The sequence below is a fragment of the Physcomitrium patens genome, chromosome 22, assembly GCF_059467195.1.
Source record: "Physcomitrium patens ecotype Gransden chromosome 22, ASM5946719v1, whole genome shotgun sequence".
Lineage (NCBI taxonomy): Eukaryota > Viridiplantae > Streptophyta > Bryopsida > Funariales > Funariaceae > Physcomitrium > Physcomitrium patens.
The window spans coordinates 1,114,636-1,127,936 of record NC_143431.1 but is presented as its reverse complement, the minus strand read 5'-3'; the positions used below and the strand labels follow the sequence as shown (position 1 = coordinate 1,127,936).

General features: G+C 39.3%; 2 protein-coding genes across 9 annotated transcripts; one reads left to right on the top strand and one right to left on the bottom strand.

Annotated features, from left to right (window-relative positions):
- Positions 1-634: 634 nt before the first annotated feature.
- Positions 635-6,992, bottom strand: LOC112275129 (uncharacterized). 2 transcript variants are annotated; one of them, XM_024505185.3, is made up of 11 exons: positions 6,856-6,992; positions 6,028-6,095; positions 5,807-5,832; positions 5,293-5,383; positions 4,713-4,808; positions 4,154-4,225; positions 3,761-3,819; positions 3,474-3,596; positions 3,266-3,337; positions 2,915-2,991; positions 635-2,641 (listed from the first exon to the last, which is right to left on the bottom strand). In XM_024505185.3, exons 1-10 carry the CDS (start codon positions 6,943-6,945, stop codon positions 2,936-2,938), a joined length of 753 nt encoding a protein of 250 aa, XP_024360953.1. In that variant the 5' UTR covers positions 6,946-6,992; the 3' UTR covers positions 635-2,641; positions 2,915-2,935. The 2 variants fall into 2 exon arrangements, with proteins under 2 accessions (XP_024360953.1, XP_090102146.1); XM_090246020.1 differs by lacking the exon at positions 6,856-6,992 and adding an exon at positions 6,616-6,766.
- Positions 6,993-7,469: 477 nt separating this feature from the next.
- LOC112275131 (uncharacterized) lies at positions 7,470-10,652 on the top strand. Of its 7 annotated transcripts, none has more exons than XM_090246021.1 (5): positions 7,470-8,048; positions 8,209-8,440; positions 9,245-9,335; positions 9,706-9,817; positions 10,144-10,652. In XM_090246021.1, the coding sequence occupies exons 2-5, from the start codon at positions 8,349-8,351 to the stop codon at positions 10,266-10,268; spliced, it is 420 nt and encodes a 139-aa protein (XP_090102147.1). In that variant the 5' UTR covers positions 7,470-8,048; positions 8,209-8,348; the 3' UTR covers positions 10,269-10,652. The 7 variants fall into 7 exon arrangements, with proteins under 7 accessions (XP_090102147.1, XP_024360956.1, XP_090102149.1 ...); XM_090246023.1 differs by adding an exon at positions 8,584-9,118 and having other exon boundaries at positions 7,655-8,440; XM_024505188.3 differs by having other exon boundaries at positions 7,471-8,440.
- Positions 10,653-13,301: the final 2,649 nt, after the last annotated feature.

Genomic DNA, 13,301 nt, shown 5'->3' with positions numbered 1-13,301 from the left:
CTGCCGAGTATACATATTTATAGAAAGTGACAAGGGCGACAAGCTGGACTCAAGAGCAACTTAGAGTATTTTGGTCGGCTACGACGAAGAGTCAAAAGGATTTTGATGCAACATTCCAAAACTACGAAAACTAAAAACAACTTGCAATGTGCAATTCGACGAAAGCGGCCTGTTGGTCAATGAATATCTTCGGCCCACACCGTTACACAACAACTCTCCACTTGACAACCTCGTCTCACCCTTGCCAACTCAGTTACCACTGCAAAACGACAGTCGCAATCTAGATTCTCTACCTCATAATTCCTCTCAAGTTCCAACACTCTTGCCATCGCACTGACTCCTTCATATTCGACCCTGTCAACACCACACCGCGTGTCCACTGAGCTTTTGACCGCCCTATATCCGACTATGTTGCCACCACATCACATGACCCCCGAACCATTAATTAACCGCACGCTTCCACAACGAACACGCCAGCCATCATCCAGACAACGCAATAGCCTTACTTACATCACGGAACATTCGGAGGATGTAAATATCATGGAAATCGACAACTTCTACGCATTGGCCACAGAAATCGCAAATCCACTCTCCTATGCCGAAGCTAAACGGCACCCAAGCTGGCGCTCAGCGATGGAGGAGGAATGACTCTCAGTATATTATTATAACAGGACCTGGGAGTTGGGCGATCTTCCTAATGGTGCCAATCCCGTCTCTGCCAAGTAGGTTTACAAAACCAAATTAAATTTAACTAGACAACCCACCAAGCTTAAAGCTAGGCTTGTTGCCCAAGGATACCAACAAGCAGTAGGTTTAGACTATTCTGAGATTTTCGTCCCTGTTACAAAATGGAATTCAATTCGAACAGTGCTCTCTATGGCGGCCAACAATCATTGGACAATCTCACATCTAGACGCCAAGACGGCGTTTTTAAATGGAGACCTCACTGAGCCTAGTGAATTGCAATAATCCAGTTTAGGCAGGTCTTCAGCAATCAGAACACCTAGATGTTCTATCTCAAACCCTAGTCTAGCAGTAAGTGACTCCCTTTTAGCACCAGCATCAGCAACAGCTTTCAGATACCCATGACGATCCACCCGCACCATCTCAAGAGCCTGCCATTCGATCGTTCCAGCGACGAATGACTACCAAAATCTGTTAATCCTCCGTAATCGCCAAACAGAGACGGATAAGCGGGAGAATTCAACTTCGGCCAGAGAAATTGCTCCACAATACAATCAGGAACAGGAGGAAGAAGATTTGATTCAGATTCACTGATGAAGGTCGACGTTCATCAATGGATCGCAGAAGTCTGTCCCCAACTGCTGCTCCTAAACGATCAACAATTTGATGTAAAAGTATTACCACCAACCAGAATCGTAACAAGAACGACTGCCACTGCAAGAGAAGAATTATCAAACTCTTGAAACAAATCCAGTCACCTTGAGCCTAATATATCATTGAGGGAAAATCACTCACCACCGACAATTGGCTGCAAATCTCTCGATCAAGACACCCCACTGGGAAACGCCGCAGAGGACTATCTAGCTCACGACCTCGATAACGGCAGATCGTCATCACAAACACTCGATAGAAAGGACAATGCTAATAGAGCTTTAGAAAACCAAATCTAGACACATAACTAGAAAGCATACTCTCTCCATTCATACTTCGGATAGACTTATGAACCTCGGCCAGCAAGACGGACTAGCTCGAGTTAAGAGAGGGTGTTAACAAAGTTAGCTTTTATCTCGAACTAGTTTCACCTGGAACCAGTTACTGTTCACCTTGCTGTTACAGCAGAATCAAGAGTCAGTCCACGTATAGGACTTGCTCTTCTGCTCCTCGATCACTCTCTTATTTTCTTATCAATATATGGCAAAGTAATTCTATTTCATCAGGGCTTACTCTATGTATCGCTGAGAGTGTGCGGTGTGGGTACAAAGGCATACACAAGAAAGACAATAATTTTGAGCCATCGTTCATCCAAAGCTTGATCAAATTTCTGGCAAGGTCAGTGAATCCCGAGGGGGGGAAGGAAGAGAGGGACGGCGCGAAGAATAAGGTATACGCTGGCTTCCGCTTGCCCAGAGACAAAAGAACAAGGCTTTGTCCACTCACTCGAGCCCCGTGGGCGGGGGTCGCTTGTCCACGGGAGCTCGCACAAGGGGATCGCTGGGACCAGGAGCGCCCACGACCTGAGGGCATTCCCAGGGTCTTGACCCGAGCGAGAGAGAGGATGGGCCAAGACAGCGGTCGTTTTTGGGTCTGCAGAAACAAACAAGGATTGCTTCTGCTGACCCGGATGTTCTGAACATGCTCCGGAACAGCAGCCTTGTTATCAAAACATCAGCTAATAGCCATCAGAACATGGTATCTTCTTCGGTGGCACTTCCGGAATTCAGGCATTTTGAAGTCCAATATATATATACCAAGTGATTTGCGCAAGGTGCAATTTGTATTACATGATAATTAGTGGGAGGCAACAGTGTTGTTGTGCCAGATTGCACAGCTAAGAATTTGAGTCCACCAGAAGCCAGCTAGTAATACCTCCCACAGAAGAATGATAACACATGTTGATGCTCGTCATCAATGCAAAGTTTAAAAAAACCTTTCGCTGACGCAAACAACACTTGCATATCTGTGAGCAAATATAAATCCAGGAGTTACTAAGGTGAAACTAAAAATGAATGAGTCTTATCGGACTTGCTGCAGAAACCACTCGTTACATGCAAATTTTATCAGAATTCAAACTGTCGCTCTACAATCTATTAGGATGAAAAAACAGGACCAGCTAAAATGGCTAAAACAAACAGGCACACTTTCCAGGGAACTAATAACTAGCTAGTTGTGATCTTTAAACCCTTATGGACTTTACTATAAAAATACTTTACACCTAAGAATGTGTAATTACCTGTGACAGAGTAGTGGAAAGTCATTCAAAGTACAAGTTCATGGCAAATCTACAGGGATTAAATCCCGCCAGAAGAGCTGGAATACGTGAACAGAGACAAAAAATTTAATTAGTGAATCTCAACTTGCAAATTCGAGCGTATCACTACATCATATAAAGACAATATGAAGCCAACGTGTAGACCTAATGAGCGTGGCAATCCTTCACTGATTAGCCATGAGTGAGTTAAGAGGCGAGAAATGCAAAAATACTATGAACCTCATCAACGTCTAATAAAATAAAAAAGAATATCAACCACAATCACAGTAGCAACCAGGAACAATACTGTCAGAATAGAAGCAAATTACTCACAGAGCGGAAACAGGATGACCAGTATGCCAATAGGGTACAAGAAAAAGATTGTTCTTTCCAGGAAGGGCAGCACTGCAATCAGAGTCAACAAACCAAGAACACAATTACCAATTAGAATACACCATAATACTTACGGCAAGAAATGATTCACAGAAATATGCAACGCTAAAATTTTGGAACGATATGATTATTTTAATAGATTACATACCATCATAACCAAGGAAGTTGAGATAGTGGTAGTAGGAAAGCGCGACAAAGTACAGCATATTCGATAATAATGTCGGCACAAATCCATGTGCAAGAAGAAGAGGTGACAAGAAGTACTGCAGAACTGCAAGACAGGACCAACCAACGATCAGGACCAAGTGTCGGACTTCAAAATCAAACCAAACTGCATACGTATGTTTACCAAGGAACTGAGCCAAACTTTTCAACTAGTATGTTACTTTCGAAAAGACGGATTGACGAGTGAAAAGAAAGTTATGAAGGCAGTACCGTAAAGGATCACAAAAAGTGGAAAATAGGAATTGCAATGAACGTCAAATGCGTATAACCTGTTCAAAACAAAGATATCTCATGTAAAGATGTTAGGTTCATTACTGCTAAAACTCGTACTGTTCACTTAATCCGTTAACAACGAAGAGTTCCAGAACAAAACGAAATCATTATAAATCGAGTCACTTCGTAGTTAAAGGATTACGCAAGTTCTTAACAAGCCACGATGAAAAAGGCTCTCTACTCTGTTCTTCACAAGTGAGGACCTGTATTAGAAATCTATCCCTCAAATCAAGAACTAGTTGGCAAATTGAAAGTCCACCATTAAGTTATGCACCACACATCACTTACTGAAAACTTTGACCAATTCTAGGCAACGACCCTGTACCATACCATTCAACGCGTTGTTCTACTACATGTGTATGTGCAGCAATCTCTTCCCGAAGATAATGATTAGATAGGAACCTGCCAGCATCAGGCAACACTAGATTATTTGGTGAGTTATCAACTTTTCTCTAACTATAATGCGTAAGGAAAAGGAAATGCTTTAATAGCAGCTCTGACCACACGTCAAAGACAAAAGTGATGCGACTCAGATCTTCTACCTAAAGATATCACAGGACCTCAAGAGACAATAAAATACGAGACAAAAATACGAGAATCAGAAAAAGAAAAATTTCTTCAATTTCCTCTTCAAAATATGGTGCAAGCACATGTCGTGGTTTCTCCAACTCAACATAAACTCAATTCCTGTTTTGTCTTCATTCCGATGCGATTCGTGTATAAAGATTAAACAAAAAGTAGAAGCATAGAACAGCACAAACATTATGATTGCAAGTTAACATGATTCTAATACACAATTTCCTTAGGCAATGCATAATATGGCGGCACTTACACGTAACATAAGACCAATTTGTTTGCAACTTTGAATACAAACTCAACGAAAGCTCACCAGCAGATAGTGGCTAAGGAAATTCCAGCTAGTAAAAAATGCAGGATAACCACAGATGCGACAGTAAAGATTGCTTGAGCTACGCTGTGCCCATACCTGGAAAAGTAAATAAATAAAAATACATAAATAAATAATTAATTAATTAATTAATTAAAGCTAGTCAGGAGAGCGTATTGAATTCATAATTCTGTCCAGATGCTACTAGGAAGGCCTATAGATGTTAGGAGTGAGAACCTTTTTCTATCAGGAAAATTATACGACTTACTAGCATAAATCCAACATTCCGCTTCAAGGCGCTTGCCCAGACATTACTCTTATGAACAGATACAAGCTCACTTAACGAGTTTTCACTGGCACTAATTTTGTAACTTATCCATTTTTGTTTTTTTTGTTTTTGGGCTGTTGTTGTTGCAAGACACACACAAAGTGAGAGAGAGAGAGAGAGAGAGAGAGAGAGAGAGAGAGAGAGAGAGAGAGAGAGAGAGAGAGAGAGAGAGAGAGAGAGAGAGAGAGAGAGAGAGAGAGAGAGAGAGAGAGAGACCAACAGAATTATTTACAAGAGTCCGAATAAGTAACATACGCTGCACAAAATGATGAAACAGCCACTGCCAACAAAATACCGCATATAACCGTAAAAGCTGGATCATCTCGTGCCCATTGATTTTTCGTCTCTACAAACAACAATACAGGTATGCTTTAACTGCCATATCAAAGTTTTCCTCCAGAGAATAGAAATCACATGGTCTGAAACTAATGCCATACTGAAAACTGCATAATTTACTATCAATGTTACCTACAGCAAAGATTTATACTGCTCATGCCCTTGAAATCAGAAGTTGCAAATATATCCACTATTGATTCCATGAAATGCATCCAGAAATAGAATTATTGTAACATGACTAACTGCAAAAAAAGAAGCATTTTAGATGTATATTTAATGTCGGTTCTGCAATCAGTTCATTTATAGAAAACGAAACACCAAAAAGCCTCCCATGGCTTATCAATAATTATATAACACATTATTTGACATGGATTCCCATATGAAATACAAAATAGAAGGACAAGAGAAAGCAAGAATGTTGTTGAAAACCTACGTTTGTGATACTTTGTTTGTTGGTACCTGCAGACATTGGGGCAGACAATGCATCAAAACCAGAAATGTGATACCATATACTGCCTTTCTAGAAATAAGCCACTTTCATGAATGTTGAGATATTTGAGAATAAGGAACGCGGCACTTCACGACCCTAGATACATGTCAAGATGGGCAGGCGTGCATCATCTCCAAAAGTTCCACAGCTTACAAAACACTTACACAACTTTCGGTGACGTGCAAAGGTGACGCATTTGCCAGAAGGTGTACTCCATGTCCATTTGTTGATACTGAAAATCATTCACAACACCAATCAATTCCAACACTTTCAGATGATGAAACTTTTCAACCCTCGGTGAAACACAGAGGCAGGAAACCCTAAACCATTCACCGCATTTGGAATTGGTCTTCTGATTCAGGTTGTGCCTTTGAACAAATTCAGCTGAATCAATTGGCTTACTTGTTAACAGTATTTCAAATGCAAAAAAATATTCTAGAAAATATAGGTTGCGACTGGATTCCCTCAAACTAGTAAATTCCATGACATTCGCCATGGTCCACAAGGGTAACCTAAGAGGACAACCTAAATTTACACAATGCAATAGAAGATCGTCCTCGAATCTTTGGTAAGCACTCGGCTTCAACATACGATTTCATTTTAAGCACACTAAAAGTGAAACTCCTAATTTCAAAATGGTAAATGACATCCATAGGCCATCACAGTCTAGCATCAACATCACCTTCAAACTCCAACCTCTTGAAACCATGGACTAAATAGTCAGGATAAACTGAAATATACAAAGATCTCACCACTGTATATATGATTCGCTTGGTATATCTGAACGGGCCTAACCTCGACTCCAAAATGTTAAATTATTGTCTCTAGAATTTACATCACACAACCATGTTGCCTGCCAGAAGCTGCCCATAACCAAGAAACGACAATTTCATGAAGTTCTAACTTGCCAGTATTTATTATCCATGAGATCAACCACGATCAGCAGAGTGCGAAGCCACTTTCTTTGAGAAATCTTGTAGTTAACCATGTACCTTAACAATTCGTCGCAAATACTGAGGTAGAACAGAATTATTTCGGTAGCCACCGCTAGAGGCGCGGCCCCGATTCACTGTCGGCAACATGGTGATAAAAACTAGTGCCTTCCTGATCCTACCCAATATCAAAATCTCGTAGGCTATCCCTCTCTCTACTCCCCCGCCTTCCCCATCCAAAACCTACACTACCCTCTGCTCTCTCAAGTGCATGACAGAAGATGAACCCACAAACCAAAACCCTAAACAGAGTGCTTCACTTCGTTCTACTGCCCTGCTCTCCCCAACCCCATCACACTACCAGATCAACACCATAACGGCTCCTCACGCCAGCAACGAAGTCTTCACAGCCAGCCCCATTCACTAAATGTACACAACAGAAGAAAGGTTTTTCATAGAGAAAACATCACGAACACCATAGAAAAAGGAGAAGCCTCCATTCAATTCGTTATATGCTAATAGAACATTTCTTGCACGAATTTCTTTGAAGGACGACGGAGTAAAAAGTGCTTCCGACACATGCTGACTAGATGGTGACATGGCTGATGACATTGAAAGCAGACCCTCCCCACCTTTCAGCAACCCAAGTTAAAAGGTTCTGGTGACCAGCACTAGTTTTGTTTTTGAACGCCGTAAGACTCGGCAATAAAGACTCCTTCCATAGGGATGTCCAATGGGGAGGAATATACGTTGTAGATGTTTATTCCGATCAAATATTCGTACTGGTTACTAAAAACAATTTGATGGGTTTGTTTAATTTGGTGGTTCTTAAGTCTGATGGTGATGAACCCAGGTGGACACTTAATCTCAAAACGGTACAGCACATATATATTCAGTTTGCAAAGGAAGAATCATAAACTTTGTACAAGGGTTTGGACCTACAACCTTGAGTGTGTCAAGCACCTTAATTACCACTCACATTAGGGTCTGTGAGTGTTGCTGCTTTCCCTAACTCTAAGAATAAATATGCGGAACGGGGTTTTACTCGTTGCTGCCTTATGATCAGGACATTGTGCCCGAATTTAACCAAATGCATGATAATACATTGAATAGTAATCATGCAGAGGTCTGGTTTGAGGAACATTTGGCAAAGCACAAAAGAGTCTGGATGTGCATGTAGAAGTTTGTGCGGAAGCTGTGATATCAATTTTCAGGCATACACAACTTAGCGACTTCCTGTGCAACTATTCTTGGTAATGAACCAAGTTCTTGCTTGTCAGTCTGTGTTGTGCACACCTTCTTTGGTAGGTGAGCAGGAGAGGTTGTGATTTTATGAGAGTTTGCGTTAACAGCGTGTCAGTTTCTACTCTGGTTATTTGATCACACTACAAGGCTAAGAACAGAGAACCACAGCGGGAGTGTCATTGAAGACGAGGTTTCAGGGCACAAACTTCGGACGGCAGAGTTGGGGTGGAGCTGAATCAGTTGATGGAGTTTTTTTTTAAGGACCGGAATCCCACTGGGACAAGCGTCTGGACATTGTGAGTTGCAGTATGGTATCCACCGAGGAGGACGTTTGTGATGCTTCACGAAGGACCAATGCATCCCCCTATGCTTGTGTATGCTCATCTCAGGTTCCACAACGGTAAGCATGAAGAGCCATGGAGAAAGATTAGAGTTTTAGAAATTCGATGATCATGGGGGAAGTGCTAGAGTTGCTGTGCAATTTACTCCTCTTCGCACAACTTTTTGGTTTACATTTTTATGCTTTTTTTTTAATGTTCTTAGGTTGACATCTTGCAATTTCACGCGCGAGGTCGTGTCTATGGAAAGGCAGGTATCGGCAGACTGTTCAGTGTCCTGCATCTGTATCGATTTTGGATGCCTATCCCTGCGCCACAAAAAATTTGAAGCAGTTAGTCGTTCATAGTGTCGCGGTTCAAAGTCTGTAGGCGTCAGAATGCATCTTCCGCCACATCCCAGAAACATGTAATCAATTTGAATGACACAGGATTACATAGTATTCGTTGTGTCGAACGTAGTGCTCTCGACAGGGTGCATAATTTTAATCCAAATCAGCCATTCCCCTCAATTACCAAGAATAATTGCGCCTACATGAGTTGAGACGAATCCTTGGTTGGGAGTGCCGATACTAGCCTTCCACTTGTCATGTCTCATATATTTTTCTGCCGTTTCGGGTGTGAAATCCTTCAAAGCGTACATAATCATGTTTTTCTCGACTTTCATGCGTCGACCAAGTGTCGACTGACATCTGCTGTTGAAGGAAAGGAAACACCGTCGTGTGCCAGAGAAAAAATAATTGGTAATCCTTGCAGAACGTCTATACTATCTACCAGCAACCCCTTTCAACCCTTCTCATTTTCGCATGCTGCGTGATGGTATCTGCACTTATCATTTAACCCCAAAGGGTAGCCTCGTGAAATTGCAGATTTGTTATGATCCGCATGTTCGTCAAGCTTCTCGAGCGTCTCTGTTTGGAACTCTTCTGCTTCGAACGTTCTGTTCAGTCTGTTTTCTTGGTCAGTAATCTCACTCACAAGCTTGGACTACCTCAATAGCTTAGTCTGATCACTGAAGTTTGAGCCAGCTCTATTGTTCGATCTCAGGTGACAATTTCCAACCACAATACAGAGAAACTTTTCTTTTAAGTGCAGTCTACTCTTGAAACTCAACTTTGAAAGAATCGGCTGCAATTGATAGACTTTACAACGTGTCTTTGGAACAATCGATCTCCGTTAGAGTTGGCAGGAGGTGATTCTGGATCTCTTCCAGGTGTTAAAACACAACTTTTTAGAGAGGATAGTTTCTGGCTACCTTCATAAACATTTCATTAAAAAACCTAAGCTATTGCCATGGATCTTCAATACCTGTGATGACCACCTTTGGCAGGCTTCTGTGAACAGTGTGGACGATCTGCAGAACGCAACTCGATCTGGAGACCCATATTATGAACTCGCGGATGATCTGAAATGGCCTGCAAATTATGCTCCGACTGGAGAAGGTATACGTTCAATACTTCCACAAAATGTTGGTTGATGCACAGTTTCCATTTTAAGTTGGCAAAGTGATACTACTTAAAAGTATAAGGTAGGTTAGAATGTATGAAGTTGGTACAGCAGACTCTGGTATTGTCTGATTGTATTTTCGTGCTTTTCAGGGAATTGATGATTATAGTTCATGATGCAAAGTTGGCTTGTGAATTCTTAGTCGCTGGGCTTCACAACTCTCTGTAGCAGCATTACTCACCTTGTCATTTTGTTGACACCTAATGACATGATGTTACTGGCTGCTCATGTCCTGGATCCTTGCGGTAAATAAAACTCGAAGGACAACCAAAGCTCCAAGCAACATATTTGTCCAACCGAGAATCAGGAGCACGTCAAAAGATACATTTGTACTTGAAGAGATTGATGCTCCAACAGAAAAGGACATGGAAGCCCAAGGGAACATGATCTGGGCAGTTGGTGAAGTTCATACACCAATTCTATCTGCCAGTCTAGAATCACATCGACACAACACTTTTTTAATGTTTTAAATCATTGATTAGGAAATATGACTGACATTTCAAGAGATCAATTGAATAAATTTCTAGACCGAGTGTAATCTTTGGGTATTTATTAAAAAGTGCAATATCTCAGACCAAGTCAAAGTAAAATAGTTCCAGCTAATCTGGATTGTTGAATGGATATGCCGGCCATGATTCACGTTCAATTTGAACACAACTGTGGGCTGGACCTTCCAGTTTGAATGAACTTTCAGGAATTTCTGCAGGATTGATCCCAGACAATTGTAATGAATTATAACATTCTAGATACTGGATACCTGTTTATTTCTCATGTATATGAGTATGTTCACGCAAGTGTTTATTAATCCAGTACTTGCTTCTATATATATATATATATATATTTATATATTTCTTAAGACATTATTGCATGAGATTAGTGTCAGAAAACTACTAAATTGACTGCATTGCCATCAAGTTGAGTTTTGATTCTCCAGCACTGTCTGCAACTCAAAGTAGATTAAGTTTAGTGTTGCATCCAAGAGGCCACGTTGAAAAAGAGGAATGTCGAAGTCCTGCCAGGTCAAAACTCACACAACACTCCCTTTTGCCCACCTGCACTTAACTTACTTGACCTCCAAACCCTGTCACTCATAACTTGCAAAGCTTGTGTGGCTTTAGAGACACAAAAGCTGGCAGACAAGTGGGGTTTTTTTGTGTTTTCTGTCATGAGACTGGGTAAAAGGTTCTCTCTCGCTCTCTCTCTTGCTCTTCCTTTCCAGTTACAATAGATCCCCAAATACTCCTGACCCACTAGAGGCCCAGTTCAAAGTCACTGGATTCTCAAGTGGAACACAAATGGCTTGATTGAACTATGGGTGAGATCGTCTATACAAGCAACATCTTAACATAGGAACAGTGTGAAAGATCTAGTGGCACAGCACATGGTGGTCCTATCTTATAATTGCTGGCCCACATGGGACATGCCTCATACCAAAATACATTGGAGAAACATTGACATCTTATGACATTATTATTCCATTACATTTATTATTTTTAATTATTTTTCTATCTATTTATTTAATTTTAAATAAACTGATAAATAACTGAAATGAAAAAAAAAAAAAAAAAAAAAAAAAAAAACATGCATTCTGATGGGAATCATATTTTATCTCAATCTTTGTTTTCTTGCAATTGTGGTGTGTGGGGAGCAAGCTGTCATGCTTCATGGGAAGGATGAAGACAAACATAAACTACTACTATTTTTTATAATAATAATAATAATAATAATAATAGTCGTAGTAGTAGTAGTACAGAAGTTGGGAATTACTATTTCATGACACAGAAACTTTAAGAACAATTGGATAGTCAGAATTCTCCAATACATATACATACATTTACATACATTTACATACATGTAGTATTATGTTCTGTGTGGAAGAAATAATTTTCTACTCATGGTGTTGTTTTTTTTTTTTGTGAGGAATTGTTACTTTGCCTTAACAATCAAACTACTTTCATGAATGGCAAACAAATTTCATAAAACTTTTTCATTTTTCTATGTTTTGATATGAAAACATGTCAGTTGCTTACATTGCTGACATATCACCATGCCATGTAAAACTAACATAAAATCTTAAGGTTTTTCTTTTGTAAAAAAATCAAATCAAAAATATATATATATATATATATATATATATATAATAATAATAATAATAATCTTGCTCTCTTTACCATGCCATATGACTTGCTGCATCAATCATTTATCAAAACATCATAAGTTCAACTACAGAATACTCAAGCTTTCTAGAAACAAGTTCCAGAAACCTCATCTCAAATTACAGTTTTTAGCACTGAAATAAAGAAAATAGATAAAATTTTAAATAAATAAAAAAAATTGGCATAATAAAATACCAGTTAACAATGTCACATTGAAATAGGATAATTTAGATCAAATTCACACTCTATTAATCTCACACATACTGTTTGATAGCTTTTGAAGGGCTTATAGAATGTTTAAAATATAATACATAAAAAATCACTTACTCTAACATTATAATGGTTTTGCAAATATTGAACTAACATGAAGAAATAAATAAAATAAAATAAAATAAAGATGGCCTGCTTTTTATACCAATGCAAAAAAATGAATATCAATAGGAATATTTAATTTTAAAAAACTAAAAATATCCTTTTTCCATGTTTCAAACTTTTATCTTAAGTATACCATTAAAATCAAAAATAATAAATGTATTTTCAAAAAGATACATATGACACTCAATAAAACTTTAGCATTTAAGCTTATTATGTACACATTATATTTTAGTAAAACTTGAGTATTTGAAAACATTCTCAAAATGGCGGAAATGGGCACCATAAGTCTCATGTCCAACACCAAATCCATCACACAAGTACATTGAACTCTCTTTGCCTCCCATCTTGTATATCACACAAGATGACTCCCACATTCTATTTCACGGCTCCACTCTTCTCAAAAACCACATCACCTTCCATCTATTGAGTGTTCTTTTGGCATGCTTGAATAATCCACATGGATCATATCCTTGAAGGAGAATATATGAATACATGATAGATAGACAATACATGAATAGATGGTCAATTTTATTCTTGTCTTTCTTTTGCAATACTTCGTAACCTTTGTCCACACCCCATGTGCTTGGTGTCAAAGAAGATGTCACATCCACACTATTTTTCTCCTTACAAGGCCCAGTAGATGGCAAGTATGAAAACAACTTGCTAGTTTTGTTTACATTCAATTCAATTCAATAGGAAGTAGAGTGAAAATGATTTGGTGAAGGAGGTTTATTTTTAACTTTGCCCCCACCTCCTTCATTTGGACACAAAACATTTGGGACTATGATGAAGAGAAACATTCTTTGTTTGAGTTCCTTTTCATTGGGTAAATGTGAATTCTTTTGATGCAAGATGATTGTTCTCATTGTTTTTATTCAGGGTAAGTATT

Excerpts from the sequence above, each read along its gene's own strand:
- LOC112275129 (XM_024505185.3), bottom strand. The coding sequence starts at position 6,945 with ATGTTGCCGACAGTGAATCGGGGCCGCGCCTCTAGCGGTGGCTACCGA. Across the intron at positions 4,809-5,292 it reads GTTTCATCATTTTGTGCAGC|GTATGGGCACAGCGTAGCTC; the intron begins GTATGTTACTTA and ends TTACTTTTCCAG. Across the intron at positions 2,992-3,265 it reads GGTCATCCTGTTTCCGCTCT|CTCTTCTGGCGGGATTTAAT; the intron begins GTGAGTAATTTG and ends CACGTATTCCAG.
- LOC112275131 (XM_090246021.1), top strand. The coding sequence starts at position 8,349 with ATGGTATCCACCGAGGAGGACGTTTGTGATGCTTCACGAAGGACCAAT. Across the intron at positions 8,441-9,244 it reads TCATCTCAGGTTCCACAACG|ATTTGTTATGATCCGCATGT; the intron begins GTAAGCATGAAG and ends GTGAAATTGCAG. Across the intron at positions 9,818-10,143 it reads TTATGCTCCGACTGGAGAAG|GACAACCAAAGCTCCAAGCA; the intron begins GTATACGTTCAA and ends TAAAACTCGAAG.